Raw genomic sequence first — 20,502 nt, forward strand, 5'->3', positions numbered from 1 at the left:
AAGGGGAGGTTATATTTGTTGTTCCTCACTTTGACCTAAAAGAATTCTACATGGAAGTGTTATCAAGTTGGCACACTGAGTACATATGTGTCATTGCTCCAATCTGTAATGGGCTCCTGTGATGAAACTGGTATCGTTAGTATGTAATAATTAAGTTTGCATATGAGTTTTTCTATCTACAGTTGTCCACCTGCTTTGAGAGCTTTTTTATCATAGTTTATAGCTCAGTGACAAGGAGATTGACCATTAGAGCATGGTTCACTTTACGCAGCTATTGAGTTAACTCCTGAGATACCAGTCAGCTCCTCTACAGCCCATTTATTTCTATATAGTATTTAGCAGCTCACCTGCCCCTTCCAGTTAGCATCTAGCCTGAAACTAATGCTCATTCATACAAAATCCTAAGCTTTCAACCCCCACCTGTAACTGCTTCCGCAGCCTTACTTCTAATCTCGGCTCTCACTTTCCTGAACAGTGTGCTTGTTTAAAGGCCCTATTTTTATATGTAAATGTACTGATAATGTAGACTTAAGGCCCCGTCACACATGGCGATCTCGCTAGCGAGATCGCTGCTGAGTCACAACTTTTGTGACACAACAGCGATCTCGCCAGCGAGATCGCTGTGTGTGACAGCGATCAGCGACCGGCCCCCCTGCCGGTATCGCTCATAGCTCTGGGTAATCTCTGGACATTTCTTTCGTCGCTGATCTCCCGCTGGCCAGCACGCATCGCTGCGTGTGACAGGCGGGAGATCAGCGATAAAATAATTAAAAAAAAAAAAATTGTTCTCACCTTCCGACGTCCTGCAGCATTCCCGCCTCTCTCCACGCTCCGGTCCCAGTAATCCTTTGCAAGAATGACCGCGAGACTTCGCGATCCCGCGAGAACGGACGTCATTGCGGTAATTCTCGCAAAGGATTACTGGGACCGGAGCGTGGAGAGAGGCGGGAAGGCTGCGCGGGACGTCGGAAGGTGAGAATAACAATATTTTTTATTTTAATTCTATTTTTTTTTTTACATGAATCAGCGCTGAACACAGCGATGCCGCGCGCACGGCGTCGCTGTTCTAATCGCTGGTGAAGCTGTCTGACAGCTCACCAGCGATCACATAGCGACTCACCAGCGATCCTGACACGTTGATATCGTCGGGATCGCTGGTAAGTCGCTATGTGTGACGGGGCCTTTAAGAAAAAGCACTGACAGATCTGAATGTTTCAAAGTAACACAATAAAAGCTCAGCAGAAGGATGAAACTATTGCAGCAGAACTGTTAGGCTATGTGCACACGTTACATTTTTTAGCGTTTTTCCGCTGCGACAACACTAAGAAAACTCATCCCATGCAATCCTATGGGATTCCGCATTGCTGTGCTAATGCTGCTTATATTTCCATTGCGGAGTCAAATAGCGGAAGAATCCGCAGCACGTTCATTATTTGTGCGGAATCACGGAGGTTCCACACCCATAGGATTGCATTGAAACGCTCACTTTACGCATGTGGCTATGCTCACCATGCGTAAAGTGAGCGCTTTATGTGCGGATGGTACCCAGGGTCTGGAGGAGAGGGGAGACTCTCCTCCCATGCCCTGGTTACCATATTCCTGTAAAAAATAGAATTAAAATAATAAATAAGAATGTAATCAACCTCTGATGGCCCCCGCCTCTCACCACTCTGCCGGCATCTTCCGGTCCCAGTGATGCTTTGCGCGAATGACCTGAGATGACGATGCGCTCTCGTGAGCGTGACATCACAAAAGATCCTTAGCGCAAAGCATCACTGGGACCGGAAGATGTCGGGAGCACCGCTGAGGACATCGGGGGGCCGTCGGAAGGTGAAAATAACCATTTTTTATTTTATTTTATTTTTATTGTTAACATCCTATCTTTTACTATTGATGCTGCATAGGCAGCATCAATAGTAAAAAGTTGGTCATACTTGTCAAGCACTATGTTTAACAAGTGTGACCAACCTGTCAATCACCTTTCCAAGCGATGCTTGAAATCTCTTGGAAAGCGCAAGCATTCTGCAAGCTAAATACGCTTGCAAAACGCTTGTGTTTAGCGGGAAAATGCATGCGAATTCCGCATGCGTTTTATCCGCGGCGGTAGTTGCAGAAATCTCTGCAGCATTTCCGAACGTGTGCACATAGCCTTAGTGAAGGAAGAGTAACCAGCAACAAGACAGTGAAGAGGCCGGAGAGCTATGTGCTGCTGAAGACACATGTTGAGAATAACATTTTAATGGTTTTCATCCAGACAGACTCCCTATTATCTGTCTGAGCTAGTGCCATCCACAGTTTTTCACATCTACTGTGGCTACATAGTTGGTGCTGATTTTACGTGTTAGTAAATGTGTATGCCATGCAGGAAGCAGGTTATAGGAACACAGTAAGGGCCAAAGAATGGAAGAGGAGTTCAGAGAAATTGTTTAATGTCTCATTATGTCGTCTGATTAGCCAAAATCTGAATACCGTATATACTCGTGTATAAGTCGACCCGTGTATAAGTCGACCCCCCCCTAATTTTACCTAAAAAAAACTGGGAAAAATGTATTGACTCGCGTATAAGTCGAGGGTGCACAGTGAGTGGCCTCAGTTATCTGCACAGTGAGTGGCCTCAGTTATGATGCACAGTGAGTGGCCTCAGTTATGATGCACAGTGAGTGGCCTCAGTTATGATGCACAGTGAGTGGCCTCAGTTATGATGCACAGTGAGTGGCCTCAGTTATGATGCACAGTGAGTGGCCTCAGTTATGATGCACAGTGAGTGGCCTCAGTTATGATGCACAGTGAGTGGCCTCAGTTATGATGCACAGTGAGTGGCCTCAGTTATGATGCACAGTGAGTGGCCCCAGTTATGATGCACAGTGAGTGGCCCCAGTTATGATGCACAGTGAGTGGCCCCAGTTATGATGCACAGTGAGTGGCCCCAGTTATGATGCACAGTGAGTGGCCCCAGTTATGATGCACAGTGAGTGGCCCCAGTTATGATGCACAGTGAGTGGCCCCAGTTATGATGCACAGTGAGTGGCCCCAGTTATGATGCACAGTGAGTGGCCCCAGTTATGATGCACAGTGAGTGGCCCCAGTTATGATGCACAGTGAGTGGCCCCAGTTATGATGCACAGTGAGTGGCCCCAGTTATGATGCACAGTGAGTGGCCCCAGTTATGATGCACAGTGAGTGGCCCCAGTTATGATGCACAGTGAGTGGCCCCAGTTATGATGCACAGTGAGTGGCCCCAGTTATGATGCACAGTGAGTGGCCCCAGTTATGATGCACAGTGACTGGCCCCAGTTATGATGCACAGTGTGTGGCCCCAGCTCATGTTGCTGCTGCCGCTGCCTCCCTTACAAAAAAAAAACAAAAACCTGTATGCTCACCTCAGTCGCTGCCCCCTGCTCATCAGCGTTGCGCTCTGCAGTGACTGTGCAGGCAGAGAGCGATAGCGCTCTCTGACCTGAATGTCACTGCAGAGGACGCAAGACAGCAGAGCGCAGGGACAGGTGAATATGCCTCCCAACCCCCCCTTCATACTCACCGGGTCCTGGCGCTTGTCTCTGCAGCTCCTCTGCTTGTTCCATGTTGTCGGCACTGCTCTCTTCCTGGTTCAGCGGTCACGTGGCACCCGCTCATTAAATATGCGTATATTTAATGAGCGGGTACCGTTTGACAGCTGAAGCAGGAAGAGGGGAGCTGCAGAGAAGGGTGAGTATGATCTGACACCCCAGCTCCCCCTCCCCCGCCGATCCCCCCCCCCGGTATATGACTCGTGTATAAGTCGAGAGGGGGACTTTCAGCCCAAAAAAATGGGCTGAAAATCTCGACTTATACACGAGTATATACGGTATATTCCAGAGCAGTAACACCAACAAAGTCACTATCTGCAGAAGACTGCTGAAACAAAGTGTAAAGTTAGGATGTGTTCACTCTCCAGTGCGCTGAGCATGCAGTTGGGATGGGTTACTTCTTTATATCAGATTATGCCATTTAGACATGCCCCCTGTTGGATCCATTTTATTTTAGTGATGCATGTGGTGATACTGTATATATAATTTTTTTTCTTTCAGAGGCTTACCGTTTATTCCATATCTTGATCACTTGCCAAACTTCAACAGATCATATGATGGACCTGTCCGACTTCCGATTGTGGACAAATACAAGGTGACTTCAATCTTTACTTTTCACTATAGCGGCCATTAGTAATTGGTTTGATGGTTTCTAGTGGATCAAGCAGAACTTATTTGCCTATTTTTATTTTTAATAAAAAGTTACAAGTTTGTTATTGCCATAGCCTTGCTGACCTAGAGAATCCTGTGTCCAAGTCAACCTTACCACAAAATGAACACCATAAAGAAAATCCAGAGAAACTGCTGAATTACATTTTTGTTTATTTTTTACCATTTTGCCCCACTAGAAATGTGTTTTTCCCCCCCCCACCCCAGTACATATTTTGGTAAAATGTAAGGACAGTCATTAAATAGTGCTAACTGTTGGCTGATCACCTAGACCATCAAGCACTTATACTTATTGGGGGCTTACTTGCCAAACCAGGAATAGTCTCTTCGTGTCATGATGCAGAGTATTTACTCCCTTTTTTTTTTTCCTAGGACATGGGGACAGTGGTTCTAGGAAAACTAGAATCTGGATCAATATGCAAAGGACAACAGCTTGTCATGATGCCAAACAAGGTAACTTGATGTCTGGATGTATTTTGTGCTTTTAGGAACAAGGTGTACAACCCCTGGCAAAAAGTATGGAATCACCGGCCTTGGAGGATGTTCATTCAGTTGTTTAATTTTGTAAGAAAAAAAGCAGATCACAGACATGGCACAAAACTAAAGTCATTTCAAATGGCAACTTTCTGGCTTTAAGAAACACTAAAAGAAATCAAGAACAAAAAATTGATAGTCAGTAATGGTTACTTTTTTAAACCAAGCATAGGGAAAAAAATCATGGAATCGCTCAATTCTGAGGAAAAAAATATGGAATCATGTAAAAAAAACAACAAAAAATCACTCCAATACATCACTAGCATTTTATTGCACCACCTCTGGCTTTTATAACAGCTTGCTGTCTCTGAGGCATGGACTTAATGAGTTTCAAACAGTTCTCTTCATCAATCTGGCTCCAACTTTCTCTGATTGCTGTTGCCAGATCAGCTTTGCAGGTTGGAGCCTTGTCATGGAGCATTTTCTTCAACTTTCACCAAAGAATTTCAATTGAAAATTGATTGAGATCCGGACTATTTGCAGGCCATGACATTGACCTTTTGTGTCTTTTTTTCAAGGAATGTTTTCACAGTTTTTGCTCTGTCAGGATGCATTATCATCTTGAAAAATGATTTCATCATCCACAAACATCCTTTCAATTGATGAGATAAGAAAAGTGTCCAAAATATCAACATAAACTTGTGCATTTATTGTGCCTTTACCTGACATGCAGCCCCATATCATCAATGACTGTGGAAATTTGCATGTTCTCTTCAGGCAGTCATCTATATAAATCTCCATTGGAACGGCACCAAACAAAAGTTCCAGCATCATCACCTTACCCAATGCAGATTCTCGATTCATCACTGAATATGACTTTTATCCAGTCATCCACAGTCCACGATTGCTTTTCCTTAGCCCATTGTAACCTTGTTATTTTCTGTTTAGGTGTTAATGATGGCTTTCGTTTAGCTTTTCTGTATGTAAATCCCATTTCCTTTAGGCGGTTTCTTACAGTTCGGTCACAGACGCTGACTCCAGTTTCCTCCCATTCGTTCCTCATTTGTTTTGTTGTGCATTTCCTGTTTTGGAGACATATTGCGTTAAGTTTCCGGTCTTAAGTTTCCTTTGATGTCTTCCTTGGTCTACCAGTATGTTTTGCCTTTAACACAGCTGACTGTGAACAACCAACATCTTTTGCAACGTTGCGTGATGATTTATCCTCTTTTAAGAGTTTGATAATCCTCTCCTTTGTTTCGATTGACATCTCTCTTGTTGGAGCCATGATTCCTGTCAGTCCACTTGGTGCAACAAACAGCTCTCCAAGGTGTGCTCACTCCTTTTTAGATGCAGACTAACGAGCAGATCTAACTTGATGCAGGTGTTAGTTTTGGGGGTGAAAATTTACCGGGTGATTCCATAATTTTTGCCAGGGGTTGTAGAAAGGCTATAAATTGACAGCTTATTGCATGTGAATAAATCTTCTATATTTTGAAATAAGTATTGCAAATAAAACCATGTATGATGGAGAGGGGATATAAAAAACGTCCTTTTGCCAACTATTTCTGAACAGCTCCTTTGCATAATTGCTTGGCTTTTATATAACTTTCTCCATAAGAACAGAATGAAAGATCTGCTCCCCCCGGCCACTTTCTAGTAGTTGTGCAAAGATGTTGCAACTTTTGGCATTTTTATTCCAGGTTCTCCCAACTCTGCCAAAATTGGCAGGATAAGGGGGTGACTCCACAGCTCATCTAATTCAGCTGTGGTGTTCCTTAAGCTAGATGATACAATGATAGACTGAATGTATGTGCTTAACACAACTGCTTTGCTCTTTTGTACTCTTTAGAAGCACAATGTTGAAGTTCTAAGCTTGCTCTCCGATGAAGTAGAGACTGAGCTGGTAGCACCTGGAGAAAATCTGAAGCTACGACTGAAAGGAATAGAAGAGGAGGAAATTCTACCCGGATTTATTCTCTGCGACCCAAACAACCTTTGTCATTCTGGACGCACCTTTGATGCCCAGGTACAGCAGTGCAGCTTCCATGTGCTTGCAATGCACGTTACTCTCTCACACTCCTAAAATAATTCTCCATCTTGTCTAAATTCTTTCAGATTGTGATTATTGAGCACAAATCAATCATCTGTCCTGGTTACAATGCAGTACTGCATATTCATACATGTATTGAAGAAGTTGAAATTATCGTAAGTAAATCTTTTCTCCTCTGCAACCAAAAATTGTATCCAATCCCCAGTCAACTTCTACATGAATTAACAAGGGTGTATTTTCTTGGTCTTTCCTCCAAAGGCCTTAATCTGTTTGGTAGACAAAAAATCAGGGGAAAAAAGCAAGACGCGACCTCGCTTTGTTAAGCAAGATCAAGTATGCATTGCCCGCCTAAGGACAGCTGGAACTATCTGCCTTGAAACATTCAAAGATTTCCCTCAAATGGGCCGATTTACCTTGCGAGATGAAGGTGAGATTCTCTGTGCTTGACCATACGTTCAGATATGGAGATGGCCAGAGGAGAACGCAAGCTTATTAACCCTTCAGTTGCATCACAAGAACGGAAGTAATGTGGAAGGAAGAAATGAACATTTTAACTTTTTTCACAAAAATATTTACTTTAGACGCAAACTTTGTTTTCACAAGGATAACAAGAGAAAATTGACCCCAAAATGTGTTGTGCAATTTCTCCTCAGTATTCCGATACCTCACTTGTGGGGGAAATCTACTGTTTGGGTGCATGGCAGGAATCGGAAGGCATGGAGCGCCGTTTCACTTTTTGAGCTCCAAATTGGCTGGAATCGAGAGCGGATACCATGTCGCGTTTGCAGAGCCTCTGATGTGCCTAAACAGTGGAAACCCCCCCGCAAGTGACCCCATTTTGGAAACCACCCCCCTCAATCACTTTATCCAGTTGTATAGTGAGCATTTTGAACCCACAGGTACGACACAGAATTTGATAAGTTTGTTATATTGAATATGTCGCCATTAGTGTTGACCATTAGTGCTCGCTACTACAGTTTGCTTCGGGTGCTCAGGTATGCACCGAATATAGCGGTGCATGAGTACCTGCTCCCCCATGTTTCGTGACACACCAAAAAATATATACGGGGATCTGCGATGCTTTGTACATTCCAGAGCAACCAATGCAAACACGAGTAGCGAGCACTTGCGCTCTACACTAGCCGTCATATCGTTGTCATTTTCCCAAGATATATTAAAAACAATGATTGGGGGTGGGGGGTACTATAAAGTATTTTCTCTATTGCCTTATTGGGAGGACACAGGAGCCATGGGTGTATGCTGCTTCCACTAAGAGGCTGACACTATGCACAAAAAAAGTGAGCTCCTCCTCTGCAGTGTACACCCCACTGACTGGTACTAGGCTACTCAGTTTAGCTTGTGTCAGTAGGAGGTGGACACGAGTCTTTCATTAGACCCATATCTACCTCAGCGTGCGTCGTTACTTTTCAGGTACTGGAGCGATACAGTGTGAATAGTCACAACTGTACTCCCACAAAGAGATTGATTACGGCATGTACTGCCACCCAGTATCCTCGTGTGTCTTCCCGGCAGGACCAAGAGCCCCTAGCACAGAAGCGTGTTTAGGCGATCTGGTCCTTGTGCCCGTCTCCCTACCTACTCGCTCACCAGAGCCTGTCTGTATTCGGAGGCGAAGATGTCCCACAAGGCAGCCAAGTTTGGACGTCTTACATACAGTTGTGGCCAAAAGTATTAACACCCATGCAATTTTGTCAGATAATAGTTTCTTCCTGAAAATGATTGCAATCACAAATTCTTGGGTATTATCTTCATTTAATTTGTCTTAAATGAAAAAAACACAAAAGAGAATGAAGCAAAAAGCAAAACATTGATCATTTCACACAAAACTAAAAAAATGGGTCAGACAAAAGTATTGGCACCCTCAGCCTAATACTTGGTTGCACAACCTTTAGCCAAAATAACTGCGACCAACCGCTTCCGGTAACCATCAATGAGTTTCTTACAATGCTCTGCTGGAATTTTAGACCATTCTTCTTTGGCAAACTGCTCCAGGTCCCTGATATTAGAAAGGGTGCCTTCTCCAAACTGCCATTTTTAGATCTCTCCACAGGTGTTCTATAGGATTCAGGTCTGGACTCATTGCTGTCCACCTTAGAAGTCTCCAGTGCTTTCTCTCAAACCATTTTCTAGTGCTTTTTGAAGTGTGTTTTGGGTCATTGTCCTGCTGGAAGACCCATGACCTCTGAGGGAGACCCAGCTTTCTCACACTGGGCCCTATATTATGCTGCAAAATTTGTTGGTAGTCTTCAGACTTCATAATGCCATGCACGTGGTCAAGCAGTCCAGTGCCAGAGGCAGCAAAGCAACCCCAAAACATCAGGGAACCTCCACCATGTTTGACTGTAGGGACCATGTTTTTTTCTTTGCCTCTTTTTTTCTCCTGTAAACTCTATGTTGATGCCTTTGCCCAAAAAGCTCTACTTTTGTCTCATCTGACCAGAGAACATTCTTCCAAAACGTTTTAGGCTTTTTCAGGTAAGTTTTGGCAAACTCCAGCCTGGCTTTTTTATCTCTCAGGGTAAGAAGTGGGGTCTTCCTGGGTCTCCTACCATACAGTCCCTTCTCATTCAGACGCCGACGGATAGTACGGGTTGACACTGTTGTACCCTCGGACTGCAGGGCATCTTGAACTTGTATGGATGTTAGTCGAGGTTCTTTATCCAACATCCGCACAATCTTGCGTTGAAATCTCTTGTCAATTTTTCTTTTCCGTCCAAATCTAGGGAGGTTAGCCACAGTACCATGGGCATTAAACTTCTTGATGACACTGCGCATGGTAGACACAGGAACATCCAGGACTTGTAGCCTTGAGATTGCTCATGCTTCCTCACAATTTGGTTTCTCAAGTCCTCAGACAGTTCTTTGGTCTTCTTTCTTTTCTCCATGCTCAATGTGGTACACACATGGACACAGGACAGAGGTTGTCAACTTTAATCCATGTCAACTGGCTGCAAGTGTGATTTAGTTATTGCCAACACCTGTTAGGTGCCACAGGTAAGTTACAGGTGCTGTTAATTACACAAATTAGAGAAGCATCACATGATTTTTCGAACAGTGCCAATACTTTTGTCCACCCTCTTTTTTATGTTTGGTGTGGAATTATATCCAACTTGGCTTTCGGACAATTTTTTGTGTTTTTTCATTTAAGACAAATTAAATGAAGATAATAATACCAAAGAATTTGTGTTTGCAATTAAAGGCTAAGAGAAAGAGATTTTACTGTGAGTACACAAAAATCTCCTTTTTCAGGAAGAAACTGAGTATTATCTGACAAAATTGCAGGGGTGTCAATACTTTTGGCCACAAATGTATCTGGATTAAGAGGTACTTTCTCTCCACCAGGTTCCCAAAGAAGAAGAAAGGATGAAGAAGGACATATAGAATAAAAGACACAGGGAAAATGATGGAAGTTTGGTTCTTTTATTGGCCCATTTGGAGCGCTGGGGCGTTTTGAGGTTAAGGGCCTTTATCCCTTGCTTTCAGGATAGGGCGCCGGGCTACCTTCCTTGGTGCTTCCTTGGGTCCTCCGCGCTGCTCCCCCTGTTTTGGCTGTCAGGACAGTAAATTTAGGCCCAGCTTTTCGGGCCTAGCGCGCTCTTCGTTACCTCCGCCCCCTTTTCCTAATGCATCTGGGTGGGCTATTCTCCCGCCCGTCTTGTCTTCTGCCCAGCATTTAGCTCTGCCCAGCATTTAGCTCTGCCCACTCCATCGGCTGCTGTATGAGCGCTGACCGCCGCCATTTTGCTACCCCCGTATATGGCGGCTGGCTCCGCCTCCTCCCCTGGGTCCCTGAGAGAGCACATCTGGAGACAGCGCGATTTTTCCTCCTGCTGCGCGCGCTTTCTTCACTGGCACCTGTGACTGTCGCCTGCTCCCGGACGCCCTGCAGACATCCCGGTACCTGTAGGGACTGGCCGGTCGCCCGCCACCAGGACGCCCCGCAGACTGCCTGATACCTGCAGGAGCTTGCATCACCCTTCTCTACCGTCAGCCTGCATAGTCTGTGAGCAGCTGCTCTGCAGCCTGACCCTCTCCGTGCCTTACTGTCCCCTAACCTTCTGGCACCTGTTAGTGGGTCTGTCTCATCATGCCTAAAGGAGAGCACGCTTGCCCTCATACCTCTTCCTCCTCCTCTTCTTCTGCTCTGGTCAGTCATTTTATGTGCTCTTCGTGTAAGTGCAAGCTTCCTTCGGGTCAGTCCTGCAGCAACCCCACCTTATCCACCGCCTAGGAGCCCCTTTCTGTCCCAGGCGACAGCGAAGTCCCTATTCAGGGCTGCCTCTGTTGCAGTCCGTGGCAAACCTCACCAAGGTGTCACAGACCCTGGTGTCCGTATTTGACAGGTTGCCCCCCTATGCCCGCAGCTGCTAGTGGGTCACAGGAATCACTGTCTGGGCCTTCTAACACGGGCCGCAAGAGATCCAGACAGGTGCGCCTTTCTAGGTCCTCTTCCTGCTCCCGCTCCATCTCGCCCTGGCACGTGGACTTATCTTCAAAGAAGTCACTTACCAGTTTGCCTTTTCAGGGATCTCGTCTATTCGGCTCCCTGCTGGACCAGATTATTAAGGACGCCACTGGGTGCACGAGTTCTTCCCTTCCCCAGTCTGAACCACCTCCGAAGCGGCAATTTCGGTCCTTTCATCATTTTGCGGTGACAGGCTTTTTCTGCAGGCTCACCAGAATAGGAAGAAGGTTTCTTTTAAAGCCATCCCTTCCTGGCGTTCCCGTAGCACCCAGGGTAGACCCACCAATTCTAGGCCTGGCAGATCTTCCTCGACATGACTCGTGTCATGGTCCCGGCGTATCTCCCAAGCTGGGTGGTCGTCTTCTCTTTTTCAAGGGCATTTGGCTATCTTCGGCAGAGGATGCATGAGTCAGATCGTATCCTCTGGATACAAAATAGATTTTGCTTCGTGGCCCGGAAATCGATTCTTCGAATCCCGTCCTCCAAGGGATCCTTCCCTGGTCTCAGGTTTCTTTGCAGCCATCGCCTCCCTCCTCAGTTCAGGGGTGATCGTGCCCGTCCCGGAGCAGGAACGCTTCATGGATTTTTATTCAAACCTGTTTGTGGTGCCGAAGAAAGATGGCATGGTGCGGCCCATCCTGGATCTCAAGTTGCTGAACAGGAGAGTCCACCTGAGACATTTCAGGATGGAGGATGGAGTCTCTTCGTTCTGTAATTGCTTCCATGGAGGCGCAGGAATTCCTGTGCTCCATAGACATTCAGGATGCCTATCGTCTTGTCCCTATTTTCCCAGGGCATCAGAGGTTCCTGCGTTTTGCAGTATATCAGCATCATTTCCAGTTTGTCGCCCTTCCATTCGGTCTTGCAACTGCCCCAAGGGTTTTCACCAAGATCATGGCAGCCTTGATGGCCATTTTGAGAATCAAAGGTCTTGTCCTCATCCCATACCTCGACGACACCCTCATCAAGGTTCCGTCCTTTTCTCAGGCCCAAGACAGCCTCGCCATCATTCTCGACACCCTTTCCCGTTTCGGGTGGCTTGTCAACAGGAAGAAGTCCTGCCTTGTTCCGACTCAACGCCTGATCTTCCTAGTCATGCTGTTCGACACCCGTAGTACAAGGGTCTTTCTTCCCAAAGAGAAGAGTAATCCTAAAGGAGGTAGTTCGCTCTCTACAAAGCACTCGGCTTCCTTCCTTCCGCTCAGCCATGAATCTTCTAGGCAGGATGGTGGTAGCATCGGAAGCGATCTCTTTTGCCCAATTCCACTCAAGACCTCTTCAGCCTGCCATCCTTTCACAGTGGAACAGGTCTGTTCTCTCCCTGTATTGTCCGTTTCGGCTCTCTTACAAAGTCAAACGATCTCTCAGATGGTGGCTGGACTCCCCTCTCATCCTCCAGGTCAGGTCCTTCCTTCCCGTCCACTGGCAAGTGATGACGACGGATGCCAGCCTTCTCGGCTGGGGAGCAGTATTCCGTCATCTGACTGTCCAAAGACGTTGGTCAGTGAAGAAATCCCCTCTGCAGATCAGCATCCTAGAGCTGAAGGCTATTCTTCTGTTCCTCCTCCACTGGGAAATGCTTCTCAAAGGCCTGCCAATCCGAGTTCAGACGGACAATGCCACAGCAGTGGCATATGTCAATCACCAGGGATGGACCCGGAGTTCCGCAGCAATGGCCAATGTAACAAAGATTCTTCTCTGGGCAGAATCGACTGGTCCTGCGATATCTGCAGTTCATATTCCCGGCGTGGACAACTGGGCTGCTGATTTTCTCAGTCGAGAGGGTCTCGCGGCAGGAGAATGGTCCCTGCATCAGGAAGATCTTCCATCAGCTCTGCATTCGATGGGGGACTCTGGTCATGGACCTTATGGCGTCCTGACTGAACAGAGGTCCCACGTTTCGTCTCCAGGACCCGTGAACCGCTCGCGGTGGGTGCCGACGCACTGGCCATTCCCTGGTCCCAGTTTGCGCTTCCCTATCTGTTTCCTCCCCCTTCTTCCAAGGCTGTAGAGCAAGTTGGAGGGGGTGTCGGTCATTCTCATCGCGCCGGACTGGCCCAGAAGGTCTTGGTTCGTGGACATCGTCAATCTTCTCGCGGACGCCCCCTGGAGGCTCACAGACAGACCAGATCTTCTATCCCAGGGTCCGATCTGCCACCAGAATTTTCGGTCACTTAATTTAACGGCGTGGCTGTTGAAACCACAGTGCTAAGTGTCCGGTTTTTCAGATCGGGTGATTCTCACTATGATCCAGGTTAGGAAGCAGTCATCTTCCATGGTCTATTATCGCATCTGGAAAGCCTATTTCCGCTGGTGTGAGTCTCAACGCATTCCGCCTATGTCCTTTTCTCTGCCTTCCTTCTTGGCTTTTCTTCAGACTGGTCTGTACGACGCTGGTCTGGCCCTCAGTTCCTTTAAAGGGTTTGGCGTCAGCACTTTCCATCCTTTTCCAGAAGAATCTATCCTCCCGTTCTCAGATTAGAACCTTTGTTCAGGGGGTTGCGCATTCGGCTTCCCTGTACAGGACACCTGTGGACCCCTGGGATCTCAAACTAGTTCTGGAGGCTCTGAAGAGTCCTCCCTGTGAACTGCTCCGAGAGGTTTCCCTGTCTTGGAAGGTAGCATTTCTGGTGGCCATCACTTTCATTAGACGCATTTCGGAGTTGGTGGACCTTTCCTGTCACAATCCCCTTTTTTTTTTTTTCTGCACCAGGATAAGGGTTTTGAGGCTTCCTCCTTCCTTCCCAAGGTGGTGTCTGCCTTCCACCTAAATGAGGATATCGTTCTCCCCTCCTTTTGTCCGGCTCTGGCTCATCCTCTGGAGTGTTCATTAAACAAAATGGACCTGGTGAGGGTGGTGGGACTCTATCTGGCCAGGACCACCCCCTTTAGGAAAACAGACTGTCATTGTCATTCCTGATGGTGCTTGCAGAGGTCTTCTGGCCTCTAAGGCTTCGATTGCTCACTGGATCAGAATGGCAATTTTGGAGGCTTACCGGGTCAAGAACAGAGTGCCTCACCCTACCCGGGCAGTGGGTGCCTCCTGGGCGGTGCACCATAGGGCTTCTGCCCTACAACTTTGCAAAGCGACAACTTGGTCTTCCATCCACATGTTTGCCAAATTTTATAAAGTCCATACCTACACTTCAGCGGATGCCAGCCTAGGCGGATCTTGCAGGCTGCAGTGGTGAGTTCTCCGACCTGAATGAAACTTCATATTCCCTCCCCAGGAACTGCTTTGGGACGTCCCATGGTTCCTGTGTCCTGCACTAAAGATGATAGAGAAAAGATGGATTTTTGGTTCTTACCGTAAAATCTCTTTCTTGGAGCCTTCATTGGGGGACACAGATTACCATGGGTGTATGCTGCTGCTGCTAGGAGGCTGACACTATGCAAAAAACAAGAGAATTGACTCCTCCCCGGCAGTATACACCCACCGACAGATACCAAGTACCTCAGTTGGTGAGAAAGCAGTAGGAGAAGCCACGGAACAATAAACATATGGTATGTACCAACCGAACAAGGGACTCAAGGACCCAACACGATACAATTTAAACAGGGAGGGTGCTGTGTCCCCCAATGAAGGCTCCAAGAAAGAGATTTTACGGTAAGAACCAAAAATCCATCTTTCTTTATCGCCTTATTGGGGGACACAGATTACCATGGGACGTTCCAAAGCAGTCCCAAGGGCGGGAACAGCAATAAGGAACGAAAGAACAGGAAGGGCTTAGGTCGGCCGATGCGCCACCGCCGCCTGCAGGACCTTCCTACCAAACGACTGCATCAGACGAGGCCTGGGCATGAACCCTGTAGGACCTCGCAAACGTATGCAAAGACGACCAGGTCGCGGCCCTGCAAATTTGCAGAGCCGAAGCCTGGTGCCGAACGGTGCACGAAGCTGCCACCGCCCGGGTGGAGTGAGCCCTCACTCCCGAAGGCGGCCGTTTTTCCCTGAAGACGGTATGCTTCCAGAATAGTAGAACGAATCCTAGTAGAACGAATCCAGCGAGCGATCGTGGATTTGGATGCCGGAAGCCCTTACCGGTGACCTTCAGAGATGACCAGCAATGAATCGGATTGACGAAAAGAAGCAGTCCTAGCGAGATAAACACGCAAGGCTCTAACAACGTCCAGTTTGTGGAGAGACTTCTCAAAAGGGTGAGAAGGAGCAGGACAAAATGATGGAAGACTATATCCTCGTTGATGTGGAAGGAGGATACCACTTTTGGGAGAAAAGAAGGAACGGGCCTGAGGACGACTTTATCCTGATGGAGGACCAGATAAAGAGAACGACATGACAGGGCCGCTAATTCAGAAACTCTTCTGATGGATGTTATGGCAATTAGAAAGGTTACCTTCCATGACAGAAAAGACAAAGGAATGTCCTGGATGGGCTCAAACAGTGCTTTTTGGAGAACGCTAAGAACGAGATTGAGATCCCACGGTTCTATCGTGAATGATGAGGAGGAGCCACATGAGCGACTCCTTGGAGGAATGTCTTAACCTGCGGTAAGGAAGCGAGCTCCCTTTGAAAAAGGATAGACAAAGCAGAAACCTGGCCCTTGAGAGTACTGTGAGATAGACTCGAATCTAAGCCAGACTGGAGAAAAACCCAGTATGGACGGAATGGAAAAGGACATTGGAAAGACTCTTATCGTCGCACCAACGGAAAAAGGGCCTTCCAATGCCTAAGGTAGATAAAGGAAGAGGCTGGTTTCCTGGCTTTGATCATCGTCTGAATCACCTGGTTTGAAAAACCTGAATCTCTTAAGATTGCAGCCTCGATGGCCCTGCCGGTAAATTCAGAGAACGAGAATTCTCGTGGTAAAGGGGGGCCTTGCGAGAGAAGATCCGGACGGTCTGGAAGCCTCCAGGGGACGTCCGCGAGCATGTTCACCAGTTCCGCATACCAAGGCCTCCTTGGCCAGTCTGGAGCCACAAGAATCACTGGCACCCTTCCGATTTTATCTTCTTGACCACTCTTGGGATCAAGGCAAGAGGTGGAAACCGATAAGGAAGTTGGAACTGGGACCACGGAATTCACCGCAAGCGACGGCTAGAGGGTCCCTGGACCTGGCTACGAAACGTGGAAACTTGTGGTTCATCCGAGATGCCATGAGGTCGACATCCGGATAACCCCAGCGCTGGCATATCTGATCGAAGACCGTGGACTGAAGATACCATTCGCCTGACGCTAGTCCTTGACGACTCAGAAAATCGGCTGCCCAGTTTTCTACCCCTGGAATGTGCACAGCGGAGGTTGTTGGAACGTACCGTTCTGCCCAGCGCAGTATCTTGGCCACTGCTGACATCCTTGGTTGCTGCGCGTGCCGCCCTGATGGTTTATGTACGCCACAGCCGTGGCGTTGTCCGACTGAATGCGGACCGGCTTGCCGACGAGAAGAGGTAGCCAGCGAAGAAGGGCCAGGAAGATTGCTCTGATTTCGAGACGATTAATAGGGAGCAGGGCTTCCTGTGGATTCCAGCGTCCTTGGGCCGTTCTCTGATGGAAAACCGCTCCCCAACTTAGAAGGGTGGCATCGATGGTAATGACTTGCCACTGGAGCGGGAGGAAGGACCTCCCCTGCAGGACTGACGTAGGCATTGCCCACCAAGTCAGGGAATGCCTCACTCTGAGAGGGAGGAGAATGGGGCGGTCTAAGGACAACGTCGTCTTGTCCCAAGCTGAGAGGAGGGACAGCTGAAGGGGGCGAAGATGAAACTGCAAAAGGCACTGCCTCCCTGGAAGCCACCATCTTCCCCAGAACTTTCATGCCGAGCCGAAGGGGAATGGGCTTCAGCCGTTTGAGGGCTTGAGTTTCTTTGGACAGAGGCGCAAATTTTTTCCCTCGGAAGAACCACCCGGGGCAGATTCGTGTCGAGTTCCATGCCTAGGAAGGTCAGACGCTGAGTGGGTCTGAGAATGGACTTTTCCTTGTTGACTAACCATCCGAGACGGCCGAGGGTATCCAGGGTTATGTGAAGACTCAGGAGACAGTCTTGAAGGGACGAGCCTTTGATCAAGAGATCGCCCAGATAAGGGATGATAAGAATCCCCCTGGATCGAAGGATGGCCGTGACCGTCGCCATCACCTTCGTGAAAACACGGGGAGCAGAGGCTAGGCCGAAGGGAAGAGCCGTGAATTGATAGAGATTTTCCTGAGACTCCATTTTGAAGTGGAGAATCTTCACATGGCGAGAGAGCAACTTGAGGTCCAGGATTGGTCGAAGGGTCCCGTCTTTTTCGGGACTACGAAAAGATTTGAGTAGAACCCTGAAAACCGTTCGTCTGAGGGAACGGAAACAATCACTCCGGCGGAAAGAAGGGAGGAGATGGGGCTGGGAAGCAAAATCGATCTTGCATCCGGATGCGATGATTTCCCTGACCCAAGCATCGTCGACAACAGACAGCCAAGCGTCCGCGAAAAAGGAAAGTGCCTCCCACCCTGGAAAAACTTCCAGGTGGGGTGACCCGTCACTTGGAGGAGAACCTATCGGAACGGACACCTGAAGACCTGGAGTATTGTCCTCTAGATCTCCAGCGGGGAGCAGGTTTATAAGATGTGTTTTTTTTTGTTTTTTTTTTCCCTCTTCTTCTGCTCTCGCTCCGTAGAGCCGGAAGGCCGATCTTGCTGGGTAGATTTTTCTGTGGACGAGAAGGCACAAAAGGGCCTAAACGGCCGGAAACCCTTTTTGGCCTAGACTGAGGGAGAGAAGTGCTCTTACCACCAGTGGCATCCGAAATTATTTCATCTAGCTTGGCTCCAAAGAGCCGAGGACCATGGAAAGGCAGATTGGTAAGCAACTTTTTAAAAGTGGTATCTGCATTCCATGACTTTAGCCAAAGGACTCGGCGTACGGCTACTATGTTGCTGTTAGCCCTTGCTACGCACCCAGCCACATCCAAGGAGGCGGTTAAGAGGTATTTACCGGCATGATTAATTTGATCTGCTAGATCTGCCAGCTCGTCCTGGGGAGCTGCCGCTAAGATGCCTCTGTGAAGAATTTTTGCCCAAGCTGAAATGACTTTTGCCACCCAGGCGGAAGTGAAAATAGGACAGAGAGAAGCTCAGGGATAGAGCCGTCTTAGAAGCTATACGAGAGACGGAAGGAACCACTTCGGGGGCTTTGGTCCATTTTGTGAGCAGATCCACATCAAAGGGATACAGGAAATCTAAGTACCTGCGGCCTGAAAAGCGTTGTTAAGGGTGCTCCCAATGTTTGGTTAGAGTAGTATCGAACTCCTTGCGGTTCGGAAAGGTTCGGGATGGAGGCTTCGCTCGTTTAAATGGAATAGAACATTCCTGAGAAGGCTTGTCCTGCGTAATTTCCAAAGTTTGGAAGATGGCAGAAAGAGGACTATCGACCATATTCCGCGTTTTAGATATGTTATCTGCCTCTGAACTAGATCCCGATTGGGGATCGTCGTCAGACCTAGGGTCGTCCTCTGAAGATGGAGAAGGACACCTGGGAAAAGCCGACGGGCCTAGCGAACTGGAAGATGAGCCAGACAGAACACGCTTCCTAGAAATCCTACTCGGCCTGTCCCTCTGAAGGTCGCGGTCAGGTGCGGACGACCCACCCTGAGAGGTGGTCGGTGCACAGGTGGCTGTAGATAACTGAGGCAAACGTTCTAAGACCTGGACCAGGGACTCAGAGACTTTAGTCAGATCGGGGACCGACTGCGACATTGCAACGGCCCACTCTGGAAGGTGGGAAGTACCCTCATCCCGGGAATCATGTGCTCCTGAGAGGCCGACATAAATGAAGGGCTGCAGGACGGACAGATGACTGACCTGAAGCCCACTTCTTGTTACCGCGTGCACAGGCGTAATGGGAAACGGTGGGCTTGAAAGCTGTTGCAGGAAAAGATACGCCTTATGGCTGCATTACACAGAAAAGAACTGCAGAGGGGGGCCAATTTGCCATTAAGCGCCGAGCCTACCGAGAATCTGACGAGCAGCCGGACCCTGACGTGTCCCCCAAGCAGCGCAGGAAGCAGAGAAAATTGCAGGAGAGAACTGGTTGTGAGTCCGGAGGGCGGGATTTGGCGCACGGAGGAGATTGGCAATAGCAGAGGGGGGGCGCGGTAAAAGAGAGAGTGACATCACCTAAAAAGAAAGACAAGCTGTGATAGGGTGGAGAGGGCGCGAGAAAAACGCGCGCTCAGAGAAGAAAGCGCGCCCAGTGTAACAGGGAGCGCGCTCAGAGCGGGGAAAGAGAAAGCGCGGCTGAAAGAGAAAGTGAAAGTGAGAGCGGTCTCTCTCCCCGCCCGAGCTTCTACACTGACACCCGCGGCGCCGCTAATTAAGGTGAGCCTGCGCTACCCTGCCAAATAATAAAGAGCCCCCTGAGCCCAGGAAGACCCCCGGTGTTATGTGCCTCTGTATTAACAGGGAGCGCGGCTGATATGAGAGACGCGCGACTAGTAGGGGCGGGAGATTCAAATGCAGACTGATCTCCACTCTTGCTTCCTGAGACATGCGGGGCTAAGGGATCGTTCAGGATCTTACCTGACGTCCCTGAAGAGGAGGGCCACAGGGGCATGAGTAGGGAACAGGCCGCTGGGAGAGGTCCTCTTACCCGTGTCACGTAGAAGACGGCGTCCTTTTGTTGGGAGCGATGGCGACCACCGTCTTCCTCTCAGCCCTGTCCTGGGATAGGGATGAGGAGATGTTTTGGCAAGGACCGGCCACCTGTCGTCCGCCCATAGCACCGAATGGTGATATGGAAAAAGTCCTGCCTGCGGTACTGAGAGTTGCGATGTGGGCGACACCACACTGCTCGCTCAGCCGCATGATATGGGAAAGCAGGGTGAACATTGACCCCCTGTTTCCCGGTGTAGAATCTGGAAAATAAATGGGAAAAGATTAATACACACACACAAAACCTAAAAGAAAATGGTTAGATGCGGATCTGGGGAGATCCCGGTCCGCCTCCTACAGACACTAAGCACAAACTGAGGTACTTGGTATCTGTCGGTGGGTGTATACTGCCGGGGAGGAGTCAATTCTCTTGTTTTTTGCATAGTGTCAGCCTCCTAGCAGCAGCAGCATACACCCATGGTAATCTGTGTCCCCCAATAAGGCGATAAAGAAACAGGATTTTTGGTTGCTTACCATAAAATCTGTTTCTCGGAGCCTTCATTGGGGGACACAGCACCCTCCCATGTTTAACAACTCTTGTTCTTTCTCTTGTGTTCTATTGTTCCGGTTTGAGTTGTCTGTTCCTTTATCTTGTTTTCTCCTACTGCTTTC

General features: G+C 48.3%; 1 protein-coding gene across 4 annotated transcripts in view; it reads left to right on the forward strand.

Moving 5' to 3' along the window:
• GSPT1 (G1 to S phase transition 1) overlaps nt 1–20,502 on the forward strand; it is a 49,774-nt gene that overhangs the window by 27,094 nt on the left and 2,178 nt on the right. For all 4 annotated transcript variants that reach the window (XM_073542900.1, XM_073542899.1, XM_073542903.1 and 1 more), the window contains exons 10-14: nt 4,068–4,161; nt 4,608–4,688; nt 6,559–6,735; nt 6,825–6,914; nt 7,018–7,186. In XM_073542900.1, the coding sequence (XP_073399001.1) occupies nt 4,068–4,161; nt 4,608–4,688; nt 6,559–6,735; nt 6,825–6,914; nt 7,018–7,186 (611 nt within the window). The remainder of the gene's footprint in view (nt 1–4,067; nt 4,162–4,607; nt 4,689–6,558; nt 6,736–6,824; nt 6,915–7,017; nt 7,187–20,502) is intronic.

The sequence above is a fragment of the Dendrobates tinctorius genome, unplaced genomic scaffold (genome assembly GCF_039654945.1).
Source record: "Dendrobates tinctorius isolate UK_male_01 unplaced genomic scaffold, ASM3965494v1 ptg000129l, whole genome shotgun sequence".
Lineage (NCBI taxonomy): Eukaryota > Metazoa > Chordata > Amphibia > Anura > Dendrobatidae > Dendrobates > Dendrobates tinctorius.